We start from the raw sequence: 19,807 nt of genomic DNA on the forward strand, positions 1-19,807 counted from the left end.
ACGCGGTCTTTAAAAAGCTTCAAACCTCGCCCATCCAAAAGCAAAAGGGCAGGGCACTTTTCTCTTTAGATCTCCCCCACATTAAACTAATCTATCAGCTTTTTGACATTGCCTTGATTTGGAGAGAGAGAGAGGGAGGGAATGGCACTTGAAGCTGTGGTCTTTCCAGATGACCCCTTTAATTATTATAATTGCAAAGAAGTCCAAAGCTTGTTGGGAGAGTGTTGGAGCTTTGACTTTGGTGATCAAGAGCAGTGTGAGAACAGCCATTTCCTTAGTACTCTGGAGATCCAAACAGAAGACCACGAATGTAGTGGGTGGAATGATCAGTCAAATGTATCATCAAAGGCTTTGATCGACCGGCCAAAGCGGTGTCGGTACAAGAGGAGGAAGAACAAAAAAAGAGATGGAGAGTCAGAGGATGGCTCACATTGCCACTGAGAGGAATAGAAGAAAGCAGATGAATGAGCACCTCTCTGTTTTGCGTTCTCTCATGCCTGACTCTCATGTCCAAAAGGTAAACAATCTCTCTCTCTCTCTCTCTCTCTCTCTCTCTCTTCCATTTGCTTGCCAGCGCTTTTTAGGGAAACTTCATGTGGCACAGTCATCACTAACATAAAGTTCACTCATTTAAGTGAAGTCAAGAGGAAATTGCACATTGCTTTTGGACAATTCACTGGCAGTGGCAGCATAACTCTTTGAATCCAGCATCATTCTACTCTTTTTCTCTAGAGATACTATTACCATATTTTGTAAAGTCAAACAAGCATATTTCTTAAAAGGATGCTTATTCAAAATCAAAATTCAAGTAGACCATCACGTTGGTGAAAGCGACTTTCTTATGCTTTTTTCACATTCGATCTCCTTTTACGTTAATTCGACTCGAAGTATTGGCACTGTAAAATTGATCAGGTTGATCAAGCATCAATTATAGGCGGTGCCATCAATTACGTTAAAGAGCTAGAGCAACAATTGCAGCAGCTTGGTGCTCACAAAGAAATGGAAGGACAGAGTTCAAAATGTGAAGATGACATCTCCTCCCTCCTTTCTCTGAATTCTTCACCTGTCCACAGTACTCGGCAAGCCCGGGTCAAGGCAATGACTCAGTGCCCATGAACGAGTGGACGAGCCTCACTCAGTCTGCAATCGCTGACATTGAAGTGACCATGGTGGAGACCCATGCAAATCTCAAGGTAAGGTCAAAGAGAAGACCCAAGCAGCTGTTGAGGTTGGTTTCTGGGTTGCAGAGTGTGGGACTCACTGTGCTACACCTCAATGTCACCACCGCTGAACCCTTCGTTCTCTATTGTCTCACTCTCAAGGTACGATTTCAATTATTTTTTCTTCCTGTTTTTCTACCTTAAGATGTTCTTTCATGTGTCGCTTGATGTGGTGCCAAGTCGGTGCCATGCCAGTGGTAACTTGTCCAAATTTTGTCACGGCGATAAAACCATATGAGCATTTTAGCGGTGTTAGTTACAACAGGCAAGGTGGCGTAAGGGCAAAATTGTACATACATTGAGCATTGGAGGACTCGATGAGAAAGGAAGATAAACAATAGCAGTAAATAGACGACAGATCTGGAACATGGTTCTTGAGATTTTGGAAGATTCATGATTTGGAATCTGAGGGGTGTGAATTTGAACCTTGAATTTGCAGGTTGAAGATGGTTGCCAGATGACTTCAGGGGATGAAATTGCCGCAGCTGCGAATCAGATTCTAAGCAGCATTCAAGAGTGAGGGTCTCTCTTGATCCTCAGAACCCTGAAGATGATTCATGTTTTAGTCTCTCTCTCTCTCTCTCTCTCTCTCTCAATTCAATATTTAGTGAATGATGAGATGAGATGCCGATCTTCTAGAATCTCGGTCTGTACCAAGTTGCAGCAACTGGCAACTGGCAACTGATGTCAATTTGCACACGATTTTCTGTTGTCTCTTGAAGTGTTTCCTATTGGTTGCCGTTTAGAGGAGGCTTGCCCTTCACATGGATATGTCTTTCAACCTATGGAATGTAAATCACGCTATCCTGCAATCATGACCAACACTAATCAATCGCTTTTACAATAAAATCGTAATCTCCAGCAACATCTGCCATCCTAAAGTCCTTCGAAGTTCATGCAGACCATCTTGAATCTTCAACAGACAGGATATGTTGCCATGGCATATTCATGTTTGGCTTATTCTTTGGAACAGCTGACATTCTCTACCTAAAAGCAAGTGAGACTACAGTACCACTTCACTAAATGATGACTTTCCCTATTTCCCTTCAAGAACGGGGAGAGTGGTGAGATTTGAGAGACAGCAGGCTACATTAACTCCTTCAATCAATATGAATTTGAGGATCATAGTTTTGGGCAAATTAGCTTTTCTAACTTAACAATATTCTCTGGAGGACACAAATGGTTGGGTCTGCCTCTGCCCGATTTGCATTTGGAGTGAGCATGTAACGTGCGGATAGTTTCATTCGAGACATGTTCTACAGATAAACAACAGGAAGTGAATATCTTCGTGCACAGAGAGAGAGAGAGAGAGAGAGATCATCTTTAAGTCCAGCTTGATTATTCACCTTTCTTCAACACCCTTTGCCCCAAGTAACCAACCGCTTACAACTTTCTAAGTACTCAGACTTGAAGATAAAATGGATGATCAATTGGCTCGGTTTCCACACATCTCAATGGAACACAATGAGGGGTGTCTTCATTTTATTGAAGAAGCAAAAGCTTTGTAGCAATTACAGATGTAAGACATCTGTGTTTGAACACACAATGACCATAACATCAGTATTATAATTGCACATCGTCTTTACGCAGGAGAACTTGAAACACCACATTACTGTCATACATATGGATAGGCATTCCTCATGACCTGATTGCCTTCCGCATCTAGTTTCACAGGTCCCTCCCATTCAATTCCCTCAACACACACAGCAGCAAGGACCATCTGCGGGAAATAAATAAGAATCAGAGAAGTTTTGTTGACCTATTTTACAGAGGTCTGGTTGACAATTCCTAGTAAGCTCAAAACAGTTCAATTCTAGAAAGATATGATTTGCACCTGTTTATTCCAGGGATGGGGCAGTATCTTTCTATAATGGGACAATTACAACTCGTTGGAAGTTGGTATAGGCACTCCAGATTCTCCTGTCAGATTTTTGTACGCACCCTGTAATCTTCGAGTCACTGGACCTACTTTTCCATCCCCAATTATCCGTCCATCAATCTTGACAACCTGGTAGGCATTATTAAACAGGTATTACTATAGATGTCGAGCAGAAACAATTCTTGGCCATCAAACTTTTAGTAGGATCAGTACCTCAAGACGAAAAATGAAATCCTAGTTACTGAGTGAATCACAACTTTAAATAAGCAATATCGCAGAACACACCATGAAGCATAATTACTGTAAATGGATTATTTACAGCTTTTCTGCCACAAATATTTTGCAGCATAAAAACAGTAGCAGTGACTAAATTCACTCCTTATGAACTTTGCTTGTTATACTTTATATTGTCATTATCAAGGTTGCTTAACAAAGCCATCTTCAGTAATCAGACAAATTCACTTGGAAGGGTCAACACTAGGGCTAACTCATTGCAACTTACTTGAACACAAGTAAAACTGGCTCACCAATGATATCCAACCAATTCATTGCCCAGTCACACAGTACGAATGCTAAGCTCATTGCACTCAGGTCATTTCCTCAAATTGAGATTGAATGCAACAAGCAGAAACTAAAAGATGGCATAGAGGACAAGTGCTACCAGGCCAGACCCATGAAATGGTCAACGTATCTAAAATGACATACGAGGGACTTCTGCTAGTTGATCCCCAGGATTCAAATTTTATCCGGATAAAGAGCAAATTACATGTAGAAGGCTGCCCATGTTGATCAGCTCATAAGAAAACTATTTTCCAAACCAATTATATGAACATAGGGCAGAACAATGTAACAGTAACAGTGCCAAGCACCATCAAAAAGGATTATCAGAGGTATTGGGGACTTACTGGACTAAGTTCTCCCATGGTTCCCGTTGTCCATACCTGCAATTGGTTGCAAGAGTAAGGATGAAAAGCACAAGCTAGAACGATGCAGGAACTTGATTTTGTTCAGAAAATAAAAGGAAAAAAAGAAGAAGAAGAAGAAGAAGAAAGAAAGAAACAGGGATCTGAAGCAAAGACTATCATTAAGAGGGTTGTAAATGTCATATTACATTAGTTAGAAACTTTGGCACAAAGGCGTGAGGTATTTAAGTGGTTCAATCTTAACACTTCAAGCAGTGATATATGTTTTCACATGCTCCAAAATTCCATGCATAGCTTCTAAAATCTTCTGGTTCATCTATCGCAAGTAGGGAGGGCATCTTCCCCAGGCATTTTACACTAAAACATGTTTCCAAGTGATAAATCTAACATACTTGAATTCAAACGTGTCATGTACCTTATGGTGTTCAAAATTATCATTGACAAGGTATCTCGGCATATTAACAACCCAAGAAATGTTCTCCTAAAAGTGGTGGAGCACATCCTTACTGTTAAGCAATAAAGTCCAATTAAAATTCAAAAAGAGAGATGCAAACCTCATCAGCTGTGTGGAATTCTGATAAGCTAATTCTCCGTTCCTCTAAGATCAGATTCTCCTTAATAACTAGGTCCATGACCTGCAACATCAATAAAGGGCTTGGTATAAATGCTTCAACAAACAAAGCCGTCTTTTGGGAATGCAAGGAAACAGAGTCATTTGTTCAATATATTCATCAATTTGGGAGGGTTAAATAGAAAGGAAAACATAAAGCTAACCAGAAATGACCTACATGTTGATGCTGAGATCATAAGGGCTCTGCCTGCTTATAATATACCTAATGCAGCATGTAACTTAAGCAGAAAAAGTATTGAGATACTTATGCAAAAGTCTACCCTGAAGCTCTTATCAACAATAGAGTGCATTTACTGGATCACAAATAATCCTGTCAACCATTTCAGTAGTTCCAGGATCTTGAAGAGTAAACCAGCTTATAATTCCACAATAAGATGATGATTTATTCACTTCTGCACTTAATTTTTTTCTTTTACACTTTTCTTTTCTAAGTTTCCACAATTCTGGACCACTCTACAGAACTTTTACCTAAAAAAAGGTTCTTAAGACTTACAGTTGCTCGAGTAATGCCAGGAAGGCAATAATCAGCATGAGGCGTCAAAACACGTCCTTTCTTCACCAAAAACTGCATTACAACAGGAAAAGGGCTTTCCAGTCAGTAACTCATGGTATAAAACAAGCAGAACTGGAGACATTGCCTTTGTTGCTGATGAAAGCAGCTCCAAAAATTTTTTAGGACTCTAATAAGCCTTCAGTGTTGCAACCTGAACACCACTTGCTTGCAATAGAATAAGCTTACAATGTTAGTAGCATTGGTTTCTGACACATAACCATCCTTGTCGAGCATGATTGCGTCATCTGCATTTGCATTGTTTCCTTCTACCTGCATCATTTTCACTATTCAAATCGTATCAACATGTCCATCAGAAGAACTAGCACCTGCTTGAGAAACACAGGCTGCACAGAGTTCTTTTATGGGAATAGAGCACGATTGACATGCTCATCAATCCCCACTCTATGGGGCAAAGATTGTCAATGGAAAGAAATGATGACTATATGATATCACCAAAGAAAACCACCCAAACATATTCACTGTCAAAGATGAAACTGGTATAGGGTGAAGCATGGACTTCAGGTTCATGGGACAAAGAAGATCAATTTTATTAAAGCTACAGAAAAGTTCACCAGGCCATCTTCCAGTAAAAAGTTATCATGTAATGACAATCCAGTTTATGTTGTGAAAAGTAACATTACCTTTGCAAGTATGTTATTCAGAAGATTGTTGTGGTGAATCTTGGAATCCAAGTTCTGAAATAAAAACAGCCGATCAAAATCAATGACAAAGATGAAAGGATGAGAGGTGAAGAACGTGCTATCGTCTTTTTGTTAAATATAACATGTTAACTCACACTTGTCAAACTGGAATTCCTAAATGTACAGCCTACCCTACATCACTATTGTGAGTTCAACAAAACATTTATGAGGCATCTAAATGCCATGAATGGCATCATAACAACACAATCTCGTTGGACTGCTTTCCTGCAAAAGGTTTCTCAGTGGAAGAAGCCTGAACATGAATTAAAGGTAAGGGGAACTGGTGTTCAATGCTTGGTGCACATAAAAATTGCTTCTAAAAATGTATTAGAGCATCTTAAATGCATAATGACCACAGTATGACTGAGCATAGTCCACTGAGTGGCACCACCCTCAAGGGATGATGATGATGATGGCAGTGAAGCTGTTTGTGCTTAGGTGATGGTCATTTCTACCAAAAACAGAAATTTTCAGGAGGTGGCAAACAAACTCCTATTAACGGCAGTTGCTTTAGTGCTTACAAGTTGATGGCATTTGTGATGGTACTCTTCATTGGTTGAGGGTAAGGGGGAGGGAGAATATCATCTAAAAGGAAGAAGCCTTGACATTTCAGAGAATGACCTCACCTTCCAAGGGTAGATTTCTTAGGATGATGAGAACTGTGTTTCTTTTAAGTAAATGTGACACTTTCAATTGAACAATTGTCCGAGACATTGCAAAAAATAAAAATAAAAAAGTTTGGACATGCTTCTTTAATAATAGTTTTCTGGGGAAAAAGATGCTCATGCTATGCATTTTTGTCACCATTTTAAATTAGCAAATGAATATTAATAAGCTGCAAAATTCGCATAAACTTTTTTTGTGGGAAGAGACAAAGTTGATGCTCTTATGAACATAAAGACAGGACAATGATCTGATAGACAGCATTTGAGACAGATTATCAATACTCTCTTCAAAAACAAGGCTTAATAAAAATCGAAACTCTTTTAAGGTTTTACCCAATCCAGTGGTGTAAAAGGAGTTCTGTTACCAGTAACTTTCAAGGGCTCATTCACTGAATTTAAATGGACAATAGAAGAAAACGCATAATTCTTTTGTCATTTCCACTTTCTTGGAAAGTCAACATACAAGAAATAACCTAGGTGTATGATTAGGACCCTAATTGTGGAGATGATTCGTGATCAAGACCCTCAAATCTCATACCAGACTTAGATTTTATATAAAACTGTACTGCACAAGAATCAGTAGACATTTTAAACCTACTGAATGTTAGATATACAGACATCTCCTACAATCTAATATTACCCTCCAAAAGGAAATACAGGCACTCCACTCCCTCCAATGACTTAAACAGGAATAAAGTGATAATATTGTACCAATTCCAATAGATGAAAACAATAAACTCAATATCCAAAATAATTCTATATCATTTACTAATGTATCTTACATTAGGCGAGTTGCGTCGTGTTGTGGCTGTTACCAGAGTAATTCCATGTGTATTATCATATACAGGGGGTTTCCATTCAGGGAGCACTGAATTATCAGAAAGCAGGAACGCAGCATCAGAATGTATAGAGAGTAGAATAGAAAGGAAAAGGAAAGCGAAATTTAAAAGGCATTAGGGTTTTGCCACAGTGACCAGTATTGAAACCTTTTTCACCTTGCAATCTCTCTTTAGCAAGTCAAACTTGCGAATAAAAAAAAAAAAAAAGCCACAGTATTATACTAGCACACAGGCTGGAAGCAACAATATAAACAGAAAACAGAAAACTAGATTAGTACAAAAGAACAAAATGTGCTGCAAATACCAAACTTAGTATGGCTAAAATTTGCTTGTTTGCCTGTGACAAGGTGAGAGTTTTCACTTAGCAGCCTCACAATTAGAAAACAGAGAACTAAAAACAGCTAAAGCAATCACCTTAACCAGAATCAACTTAGCGATGGTGAATTGATGGTGAAGATAACAAAAATAGCTTGTGAAAACTTGGAAGCAACCACAGAAAGAGGTGGACCAATGATTATGCTAAAGATATGTGGACAGAAAGATGCACAAAGAAATGAGAAAACAACATAACCAGCAATAAGCAGTTCTTGAAAAGCAACTTCAAATGAAAAACAGCAATTACGCTTTAACTTAGAGCAAAAGCATGAGCAGTTGATGTTACCTATTAACGTACAACCATAAAGATTGAATGCAGGACTCATGCCAGAAGTAACCTGACAAAATCAAAATAATCTGAAAAAGTCAATGCCCTGAAAAGTCAACAAAAAAGGTTCATGACATTCAAGATAGACAAGTGAATGTAATTATGAGCAGCAAGGAATATTAGGATGTGAATGCATACACTTGTTCATACCAATATAAATTTACGTCAATAAGGGTTTCAGACCTCCATTTCATCAGCTAAACAATAACAATGACAACCAGACTGTAGCGTCTGTGCACTTCTTCATGCATGCAGTGTGTGCGTGCGTGCGCACGTGTGACAGAGAGAGAGAGAGAGAGAGAAAGAACCTTCTTGCCACGCGTTAGAGACAAACGAATGTGTGCATTATCAAACATCCCGTTCGTGATAAGAGTCTTGAAGATCGCATCCTTAACCTATAATAGGCATTCAGTTAACATATAAATAGACTAGAAAAATGCGGGCTGATTAATAAAGATAGACCTGTCTCCGTCAATGCTTGTAAACTGGCTTATGTAAGCAAATAAAATCCTCCAAGCAAAATGATAATAGAATTTGCTTGTCCTTCAAATCCTTACCTGTTCACGTGTCGGAGTCGGAACATTGCTAAAAGCCAGAGCTTTGGCTGAGTCAAACAACCTAATATAAGAGCAAGTAAATACATAAATGCAGCTGTTACACATTAAACCATTATCCCTCAAATTGACATTTCTAATTTCACATTTACAAAGACACAGAGCAAGACAGGCACGCATAGAAATTAATGGAGAGACAGAGAAAAAGGAGGGGGGAGGGCGTTGACAGACATTAGGGTCCATGACACGCCTTTCATATTGGGAACTCGTTCATTAGCCTGTAGACAGTATAACTAAAGTCTGGTATTCACAAAATGTTATGCGAGAGACTATGAACAGCATCCTTCTCTACTCGTCTAATAACTATTTAGATGTACTTTTTATTGCAAACAACTTAACCAGCAGGAGTATGCATTGGAAAAATGATTTCCTAGGGATTCTTGTACAGACCTATCCAAGTGTTCTTCAAGTTTAAAAATCTTCCCATCGTAAAACTCGGAAGACCTTCCCACACTGAATCACCTCCTTGGACTACTGAATCAAAGACAGAAACCTGACATATTTACAATGCAAGCATCAGAACATAGAAAATTTTGTTAAACAAGACAAATTTTTAGCTTACTAACAGCAAATTAACATTCCATATAACCTTTGCGCTGTCACGGGGGAGGATCTCATCACCAACCCAAGCAAGTAGCTTTTCATTGGCTGGTACTGGAAGCTCAGGGGTGGGCTGTGATGATCTTCGCCTCACTTGGCATTTGAGCAGGTTGTAAAATGGTAAACTTTGCTCCAGCAAGTAATAGAGGACATCGGGAATTGCTGAAATAATCACAAGTATGATTAGTACAACCTGTCGCAACATGTACAACTAGATATGAACAAGCTATGAAAAAGACGATGGAGAGGTGTTTCTAGATGGAAAATAAAAAATGAATTGCTGAGCTATATGATTTCTCTAAAAGGGCCCAAGAGAGCAACCTCAGCCATAAGTAATAGCGATTTTTGTTGAAAACCATATATTTTGTAGGATTCTGACGACAAAGAAGATAAAAGACTTGGCTGTACACTTTCAGCAAGATAATTAGTCTCATGCTGGACAGCAATATATGCTGTCCATTCAAGCCAAAGATTTTGTTCAGGAAGCCACTGTACTTCAAGAAAGAGATCAGAGGCTGATTAATGAAACTTAATGCTTTGCCTTAAAGAATGGAATGCTGCAGGTTTACATGGGCTGTCAGTCACCTTCCTTAATACGTATGTTAATTGAGCACAAGATTGTGAAGCACAAGAGAAATAAATGAAACATATTTGCTCTAGAGAATTTAAATAAAAATGGATAAAAAGCCAGACCAAACAAGTTGGAACTGCGATTATGTTTATTGATCCCTGAAGTGATCATATGAGAGATGCAGCTGTTTTCCGGTATCGTAAAGAACGAAAAATTTAAAACCCCAACTGCATACCGAGGGGATACTTTTTAGGTGGATCAAAGCCTGTAGACTTGTGTACACTTTTTTGTACCACCATGGAGCCCATAAGCCATCTATAGCCTTTGGACCAGCTTCCCATCTGAAAATTCTCAGGTTAGTATCTCTTCAAAAGAAAATGGAAATGGAAAATGATGAATTTTCCCTAAAATGAATTTTAAGTAAGACTCAAGACTAATTAAGAACAAAGGTAATTAAATACTATATAATTACACCATCAGCATACTTGAGCATAGCAGCCTGAAAAGGAATATCTAGTTCTTCACAAAGTCTACCCAAAGTAGCCTGCAAAATGAATAGACGACCATTAAGAGGCTATGTAACATAGGCTACAAGAAATTCAGATGCCCAACAAATAATTAGAATTTAAGAGGGAAAGAGGAAAAGAGCTACAGAATTATGAGACGAAACATGCAAATTACACTGGAGGGTAATATGTTTAATAAAAAGCAATGCAAAAATCTATATGGTCCCAGAAAAAAAAATGTGCTCAGAATCAATCGCACAATGCAAGGAGTCATCTCAACTCCAGACTGTAATATGAATACCCTGACCTTCTATATCACACCTAATCACTTTATTTCCAATTTCCTTTACATAAGAAAGCCCATAACTCATTATTACGGATATCAATGTCTTTACATTTTACATCCTCAAAGTTTACGACCTAAGACCTGAACAAGGCCAAAGGTACAGTCTAAAATCATGAGTTTGGTTCCTAAGCTGTTGCTTTTACGTGCTTTATTTAAAAGCATGTCTACATGGGATTGATCCAACAATGAAAAAGTGCTTCAATGGCCAAGACAATGATGATCTTTATGGGCATATATGCTCAACTCAACAGAAAACATCACACACCTATGCAAGAGACCATAACTTTGTGAACTAGAGTGATCCACCAATCACTGGAAATACATAACATGCAGGGAATGCAATTCATTGTCTATGATTGCACAAGCACAATCCAATAACAAAGTACAGCTACTACCTCAGGATCCTGTTGCAGATCTGCTACATCAATAATTGCTGGGGGATTCCCCAACTCGCAGAGCTCACTGTATATGGAGACTAACTCTGCCAGGCCTAACTCGAGAAATGATGGAGGGACGACCTTTTCAAAGGATGGCTGACACAATATTTCAAACCAAACAATGTTATGGTTGACAGAGCAACATGTGGAAAGTAGATAGACATAACTAATAATTTCACCACATGAAGTTTCAGACCAAACAATGTTATGGCAAACGGATCAACATGTGGAAAAGGCAAACAGACATTTCTAATACCTTCAACTGCATGCATTAACTACACCAATTATCATCAACCAGTATAGCCATTTGACTGATGGGATGGGAAGCAAGGTCAAAAAGATTGTCAATTACATCAATGTGTCAATCTAATTATTTTGGGAAACAGAGGGATAATAATTGTGGATAATGGAGCCTCAGAAGAACCTGAGTGAGCCAGCAAGAGAATAATAGACAGGCCCAGGGGATGAGGTTCTTATGAGGACGAGAAAGTATGACATAATATGTGTGCAAGTGTGAGCATCAAAATAGCAGAAAGACGTCATTCTAGCACAAATTCTGAGAGGGGAAGATTCTTTCGCTGAGCTTTCCATTAATCATTTTCTTTGGCAAAAAAAAATCTAAGGGCTGAAGCATGTGCGTTTGGTTTTAGCCCTTTTTGGTATGCAGGGATACTGCAGGGAGGAATTCACAATCTTACAGGTTTGAGAGCAAAAGGTCTAGCACAACTTTTTGAAACCTTACAAAGAAGAGACAAAACCTTATGAGATTATTATTTGCATATTCAAACGAAACATAGAATTTTCCCGTAAATTCAAAATATTGTCTGAAAGTGGTTCCCCATAGTTTTTGTTGAACTTATTCTTCAGGGAACCAGGTGATCAAGGTTGATTGTAAAAGTAACAATTTTTCATAGATAGTACTTGCAAGCATGTCTTTATCCCTTTCCTTTTCTCTGAAAAAGATAGGGATTAGAATATATTAGCAGGATCTAAATCTTCTTTGGCAAAGATAATAGAAAGTTGGATCTGCACTTTTCAAGTGGAACACTTGCAAGCTATACGTCCCATTAAAGAAATACCATATTTTTCCGTTTTGTTAATAACATCTTATTCATTTATGGCTTAGAATAGAGCTTTTTCCACATGCCCCAACTATTCCCTGAAGCTCTGTAAATGAGACTTGCACCAATTGAAAAAGATTTTACTCCATCATGGGAGGTATGTGTGACTTGCATTTCATGTACTCACGACACATGAAGAATATTCATGAGGTACTTACCAATATATCCATCGGATTGCGAATCAATATGAAATGCTTTCCTTTCTTCATCAGATCATTTCCAATACCAGGCACCCGTTGCTTTGCAATATGCTGTTGAAATAAGACAAACAGGAAAAGTCAAAACATTGGTCCAAATCTAAATGAATTGGTCCCATGATTATGACATGTTTGACTGTTTTTCTTTAATTGATTAAAACTTGAAAACATATCAGTTATTTCTCAATCTTCCTTTCTCAAATAATTAGGTAAGAGACCAAAATTAGGAAGCACAATGAGATGGAAAAAGTACATCAATCTCAAGCCAGAAGAACCACACTAAGCAAAAGCATAATCTGCACTATGGATCTTGTAAGGCAACAATGAACAAGATCACATGTTTAACATTTCCACTATTCTATCTCAAAAAGTTTATGTTCATATAGCATTAGCTCGAAGTACTAAAGAGTGAAGACCATATAAATTGAAAACATGACTCATCCTGCATGTTGGGCATGTGAACATACCTACAGTAACGGTATCTCTTGCTCCCAGGACCATATATGATATCTTTTACAACTTTGTTGCCATCAGACTCCTGTTCAATTTAAATGCTTGAGATTGTCAATTGAAAACATGAGTAATGAAAACAATATCACACAAGTAAAAAGCATGCAAGTTGAAAATTTTCAGAAGAGCATGCAGTGACAGCAACTTAATTAGAGAACAGGTAATGTCAGTAGCAAAACCATAAATGGTTCTCTATAACTTGAGTTAAAGTACTTAAAAGTCTAACACCCCTCTCTCTCATGATAGAGCAATCTAGTCAACTAGGGAGAGTTCTTCAGTGAATTATCATTTCAATGAAACAGTAACAGGCAGAACATCCAGCCAGTATGGGTTTCATTAGCTTATTATGAGAACAGCACATATCATCATGATAAAGAAAGGATCAACATAATCCATAGGCTATTTGACACAATCAACATGATGGTTATGTCGAATTCACCAAGAACAAGTAGAGAACAATATCAAGCTTCAGTAACATATCTATGGCAACACTTGAGAACTGTGCCAGTGTTATACTACTTCATTGAACATACCATTTTGGACAGAAGATCCTCCCGGTAAGGCCTATCTGCACCTGTCACCCGAAGGAAATTTGCATAAAGAGGTTCATCAAGCACTTCCATGTCATCCCTCTGAGAACAAGCACATGTTTTTAAGCAAGTTAGTGGAGAAGCAATTAGGCAACAGCATTCTGACCCATAATGACCATATACATAGCAGGATAGTTCTTCCTTAGTTGATTTGTTCTCCACTTCTGTAATAACAGAAAAGCAGGAACAGAAGATCACACCCAAAGCTAAGACACTCCAAAACTTCTAATTTATTTTCCTTTAAATCGCAAAACCTTTCATGTAAAAGTGCTTAGAATAAAAGTTTTGCTCCACCACATTTCTCCGAATGAACAAAAAACTATTTTACCACACAACAATCACATACACAGGAGATTCATCTAACAAAAATATGTAATTTTCAAGTTATAATGTCAACCTCCATCTAAAGCTGCAGCTGTATATTCTGAAATCATCTTAGAGATTACTTTAAGATGTAAACTAGGAAGCATACTCTTCTCCCGACTCTGATTATGATAGCGTCCATATATCTTCCAGCAAAGAACTAATCAAAATGCTAATGCTGGCTAAAATGAATGTTGCCCTTTCCAGAACCTCAATGAAAAACGTCGATGTTCATCAATTTAATAAAGATCAGGCCAAAAGAAATGACTGCTAAGACAACATTCAGACCTAAATTTAAAGTGGACACCATTCAAACCTAAACCACTCCCTCGAGATGTAAGCACCCGCATCAACTTAAGAGATACACTGCTATATCGCAGTCAATAACAAATGCTCGAAGACAAACTGAGAAGCAGGTCCTATGCAAGCCTTCTTCTGTTCTTTATTATGACAACTCTCTTAAAATTATTAAAACTGATTATCGATTTTCATGGTGTAATGGCTCTACTCCAATGAACTCGACTGCCAGCACGACAGCTACCGACACCTTGTACATACAGCAATATATAACACGCGTGTGAGTGTTTACCCATATTTGTGAGCCAGTCCCACTGAATCTCCAAGCTATATGTCGGATTCATCATCCATCATAAAAACCTTACATTTGTACCTAAGGCTCAATTTGTTTCATAGAAAATGAATCTCATATATAGCTTAAAATAATTAGTCAACACAAAATGTTTTAGTTAAAATATGTCTAAATATTTTGCAAACGATGAAAATATTATTCCTTTCTTTCCTTTTTGTAAGTGATAAAAGCATCACTTTTAGAAAAATGTACTTCAAATGTGTTTATAAAGAAAACTATGCAAAAACATAGATACCTACAGCCACTCAAACACCAGGCGATCGAATCAAAAGCAATTAAAAGCAAAAGATTAAAAAAAAAAAATGATGCTACAGCTCTGAGAGCACAGAAATGACCATACAGACAGAGGACCGCATCAAACGCAAAACCGTCACCGACAAAACACGCGAAGGAATGACACACACACACACCATTTCCGCAGCCAACTGCCGACGCCACGCGAGATGTGTAACGTTCGAACGATCAATCAACCGACGCGTAATCAATATCTCAGCCCAAAAGAACAACGTTCCAGCTCGCGCACGAGTGACCCGACAACAGTGACCCCAACAACAACAACAACAACAACAGAGCACGGCGCTTTACGAAGGTAGGAGCAAAAACAGAGGGAGAGGCGAAGGACCCACCTGAGCGAAGGAGTACATGAGGCTGGTGCTGAGCGACCTGGGAGCAGACCACGAATGGATCACCACGGGCTCCATTTCCCGACAATGGTGTCGATCCTTTGCGGGTGCAAGTGAGCGTGTACGGTGAGTATGAATTATGACAGAGAGAGAGATAGAGATGTTGAAGAGATGACGACGGTGGGTGTGACGGTGGTGACAAGAGGACAAGAGGACAGTGCGATCGGGATCGGGCGACGCCTCGTTGACTGTACGAGGATGAAGGCTGCTGCTGATTGATTGCCTTCGCTCCTGTGTCTTCGGTTCTTTTGTCGTGTAGGAGTTCAGTCCATTTATGGTAAAATTCGTGTCTTAAAGGAAAGGAAAATCAAAGATAAGAACATTTTTCATTTTACCACTAAACTCGAAAATTGCCAGTTAATAACTTATTTCTAATCACTACTTAACATTTTTTTATTTTTCAGAATATACCGTTCACATTTCTTCTTCTTCTTTTCTTATATCAATTTTCTTAATAATTTTAAATTGTTAGGTTTTACTTCCATAAAAATTAGTTGGGTCTAAATCCACTCAATTTTTAACAAAAGATAAAGTTTCCCTCAAAGCCCAAAATTTATTTACTTTATTTTTATTTTTATTTTTCTGCTTCTCTATAGGATTTAGTTACCAAAAGATAAAAATCCCCATGTACATATTAAAAGGCACTAGATTTTTTTTTTTAACTGTCAGATTTACTTCCATAAAAATCAGTCCATTTTTTACCATAAAGACAAAATTTCCCTCACTATATATTTCCCTTTTATTTTTGGCTTTTCTGCTTTTATGTAGGATTTAGTTACCAAAAAGACAAAAATCCCACATATATTTAAAGGTGCTACATTTTTTAATTGTTAGATTTTACTTCCATAAAAATTAGTTTCATCAAAAGAGAAATTTCTTAAAAACCTCGTTCTTTCTATGTAGTCCATCAAATTAATGGATCAATTGTCTAGTAGAATCTCGGAATAACTTTAAAATAGACAAGTTTTTAGCATGATCATTTATTTGTAAATTTCACTTTTGTTGTGCATATCACCATCAAATCCCATCTTATTTGTGTTCTTATATATATAATTAGATAAATAAAAAAAAATTCCTTTGAAGATTTCCAAAATAAAATCATAATTACATTCTCTAGCATGAAACTTTAAAGATGAAATTAAATGAGCAAAACACTGCATAAAATAACAATATTTTTGCAAAAAAATGCCAATGAAATCTCATTAGTTTTTATTGACAAAAATTAACATCATCTATAAAGTGTTTATGAAAAGATATCAAGATATCTTATTGTGCATAATATTTTATTGTATTCTTAGATATTTTCATAACGTCTTATATGCTTTGTGTAAAATATCTCACTAATAGTAAGGATTAATATATTCTGTAATATATATTTTAGGCTAATGAAATTAAAAATAAAAAATCCACCAAGAAAGTGAGCTTTTCAGGTAAAAAGATAAGGATTGATAACTTAAAGTAATAATGAAAAACAGACTTTTAAGTTTTTTTTTTACTATATTAAAGAATCTGTCTTTTTTTCTTACTATTGGTAAATACTTTTACATGAAATATGTAAAACGCTGTAGAAATATTTATGAATATACTAAAAAGTTCTTTAACACACCAAAAACAAAATGTATGAAATACTTAATTATGACCACTATATCCTACAGAGAGAGAGAGAGAGAGAGAGAGAGAGAGGCCATCACTTTGCAATTGAATGATTTAGGTCTATTTTGTCTTTCTAGTGTAAATGGGTTGGATTTTGTTAAAATACATGTATGAGTTATATTAAAATGTCTAACATTAGAGAATTAATGTGGTGTTGAGTAGTTAATTTATTCTAGTTGGCTTATAACCTATTAACTTGAGTTTTGAGTGCAAATGAGTCCAAGTTGGATATTGACTAGCTTGTTTGGATTTTCTTTTGCGATCTCCCTAATAAAGATATTAGACTTCTGTGCACTCTCAATAAGTGATATCGAGAATCGATGATTGCTCAGTGACCCACTTCCAATATATACAAGTGTTTGGTGATATTTAAGGAGGAATCTAGTGACTAATGTGATTTATGAATAGGTGAGTGTTGTTGCATAACAACATGAGGTCGATCTAATGGCGGGAACTTCATGGTACGATTTGAAAAAAGACCAAGGATGAAGTTGGGTTGGATGTGTTGCGAGCCGCTCCAATCCAATATATATAAGTGTTTAGTGATATCTTAAGGAGGAATCTAGTGACTAATGTGACTTTTGAGTAGGTGAGCATTGTCGCATAACAACATGTGGCCGATCCAATGACAGACTTCATGATCCAGTCAAAAAAAAGAAAAGACCAGGATGAAAGCTTGTTTGGTTCGACTTTCCCAAGGGCTTTGGGGCCCAAAGCCCCTTGGGAATTTTTTTGCATTTGGCAAATATTTTCGAAAGCTCATTTGCTAAATATGAGCATTCCCAATACTGAAAACTAATTACATTTTGGAGATGCAATTTTCACTGTTCACTGCGTCACTATTCATCTTCTTCTTCCTCGCCTGAGAGTCGAGCTTCTTTGGTAGCTGCCGCCATCACCGCCTGAGGGTTGTGCATCCCCGATGACCATCGCTTGGTTTGCGCATGCTAGGCGACGCTGCTTGAGATCACGACCTCAAGTCGCTAGATCTAGCGGTTTAGCGACGGATTTGCCTCCACGACCTTAGGTCGCCGGATCTAGCGATTTGGAGGCTAGATTTGGCCATCGGCGGCTATATTTGGCCTTTGCGACCTCAAGCAGCGGTGTCACCCCCTTTGAGGTCACCGTCGTCTGGAAGTCGGGCCTAGGTGGCGTCGCCGAGGTTGCGACCCGGGCGGCCAAATCTTTACAGCGGTTAGTGACAGTGATTAGTCAGGACGTGAGCCATTTGGATTTTCAGATTAAAAAATAAAATATAGCAAAAGCCCATTACAAACCTGGGTTTTGCTAAACAATGTAACATTTTGGAAAACCCATTTACCTAAAAAAATATTTACACTATCCCAAGGGCATTTTCCCAAAATCGGAACCAAATGAGCCCGAAGTTGAGTTGGGCATGTTGGAGATTCAAGGTGTAGTGTTAAGCAGTAAAGATGTGAGCACAACTGCCTAAGCTTGATAAGGGAAATTGGCCCCTCACCATCGCGGCCAATGCCGAAGGAACAAAGCAACTTCCCCGTTGCTCCACCTTCGTTCTGTTTTTCTTGTTCCGTTTCCTTCTTTCACTAGATTCGTTTGATCTTATTTTGAGATTTTTGTTCATGTGATTTTTACTTTCATTTCATTTCATGTTGTGGGGTTAACAGTCAGGTTTTCCTTACAACATGAGCAGAAAAACCAATATGAAAAATAAATAAATAAAATAGTGAAGGACCCAATCGAAAAAATTAAAATTCAGGGCCGCGATTCAATACATTTCCCAAAGTTAAGGGCCAGAAATGGACGGACTGCAGTAATACAGGCTTCTCTCCTTAAACCCTTCGAAAGCCCTGCAACTCCGACGCCGAGCGTTCGTGCGTGCTCGCGACATCTTCAAGATCGAGCAATGTCTCTGATCTGAGATCGAACTAGGAAGACGACCCGAAAATGGCGTACCGAGCACCGCACGCGTTTCGCGCTCTTCTGGACCTCATGACCGAGGACTTTTTCCGCAGCTGTGAGTCGCTTCTTCTCGATCTGTCTCGCGCTTTTTCGCTTGATTCTCGACGAAACGATGCGGAAGACTGTTTATTGAACTGGGTCGTCTTCCTTTGGCGAAAGAATTGGATGGTTTGATTTGGGTTTCTGTGCGCGAGAATGGGTTTCTTCGAGAACGAGCAAAATCGAGTCTTTTGGTATTTACTTAAAGAACGGCGTCCTTCGTTGTACACGTCTTAGCTGAGAATGAGGCACCTGTTCACTTTTTGTGGGCTGCAGTAGGACTGTTGTGAGGTGGTGTTTGGAATTGGGGATTGGCAATTGTATTGAAGTAATTCGTTATCTCGATTGTGGAAGTTGGCCCTGTAGTTTTTAGTTGTTAACGTGCTTTCTCTGTCGCAGGCTTGGGAGCTCAAGGTGCTATTCACGCGTGATTCCAAATGGTAGTTTCTATTTCTTCCGGTGATCTATTCTATTTATTCTTTTTGTTAATGTTGTGATTTTTACATTGCTCAGTAGCAGCGTGAAGAATGGGTTTATATGGTACATTGGATAGATAAAACCTGTGAGCAGTTTGTTGGGCACGCAATAGTCTTTCTAAATAGATTGTCCTGGAGGTTGCACAGTACTCATCTTTAGATGCATTGCCAGCTGATGAGACCGTAAATAGTGAATCTCAGTGTTTTATACATTCTAGTTGAGTACATCTGAATTCATGATGCATCTCAACTTTGGAATTTTCTCCTCAGTTATGAAAATGAAGTGCCTTCTTTTATCCTTTTTAATAATGTGATTTTGGCTGACATGCTCTAGTGATTGTCCTCTGTAATTATAGTTCCTGAGTTTAATTGCCGGGGTATTTCGTCTTTCTCACAC

The 19,807-nt window shown here is 38.1% G+C and overlaps 3 protein-coding genes across 3 annotated transcripts in view; 2 read left to right on the plus strand and 1 right to left on the minus strand.

Moving 5' to 3' along the window:
- Positions 1-21: 21 nt before the first annotated feature.
- Positions 22-2,085, plus strand: LOC104432339 (transcription factor bHLH96). The gene is given in 5 exon segments (XM_010044799.3): positions 22-396; positions 398-517; positions 913-1,039; positions 1,042-1,322; positions 1,660-2,085. Coding segments are annotated over 5 exon segments (864 nt in total). The 5' UTR covers positions 22-141; the 3' UTR covers positions 1,741-2,085.
- A 584-nt stretch (positions 2,086-2,669) lies between these two features.
- On the minus strand, positions 2,670-15,549 carry LOC104432340 (branched-chain-amino-acid aminotransferase-like protein 2). Its single transcript, XM_039307517.1, is given in 22 exon segments — positions 2,670-2,940; positions 3,055-3,228; positions 4,005-4,040; positions 4,577-4,657; positions 5,147-5,218; positions 5,393-5,476; positions 5,848-5,901; positions 7,355-7,440; positions 8,073-8,124; positions 8,423-8,509; positions 8,672-8,732; positions 9,119-9,165; positions 9,168-9,221; positions 9,318-9,490; positions 10,135-10,186; positions 10,189-10,240; positions 10,385-10,443; positions 11,147-11,284; positions 12,468-12,560; positions 12,970-13,044; positions 13,550-13,648; positions 15,245-15,549. Coding segments are annotated over 21 exon segments (1,659 nt in total). The 5' UTR covers positions 15,320-15,549; the 3' UTR covers positions 2,670-2,940; positions 3,055-3,099.
- Positions 15,550-19,333: 3,784 nt separating this feature from the next.
- Positions 19,334-19,807, plus strand: part of LOC104432342 (39S ribosomal protein L45, mitochondrial) — a 54,639-nt gene continuing 54,165 nt past the window's right edge. Inside the window, exon 1 of the mRNA XM_039307514.1 lies at positions 19,334-19,374. Coding sequence (XP_039163448.1) covers positions 19,372-19,374 — 3 coding nt within the window. The 5' untranslated portion in view covers positions 19,334-19,371. The remainder of the gene's footprint in view (positions 19,375-19,807) is intronic.

Source organism: Eucalyptus grandis, chromosome 2, assembly GCF_016545825.1.
Source record: "Eucalyptus grandis isolate ANBG69807.140 chromosome 2, ASM1654582v1, whole genome shotgun sequence".
Taxonomy (NCBI): domain Eukaryota; kingdom Viridiplantae; phylum Streptophyta; class Magnoliopsida; order Myrtales; family Myrtaceae; genus Eucalyptus; species Eucalyptus grandis.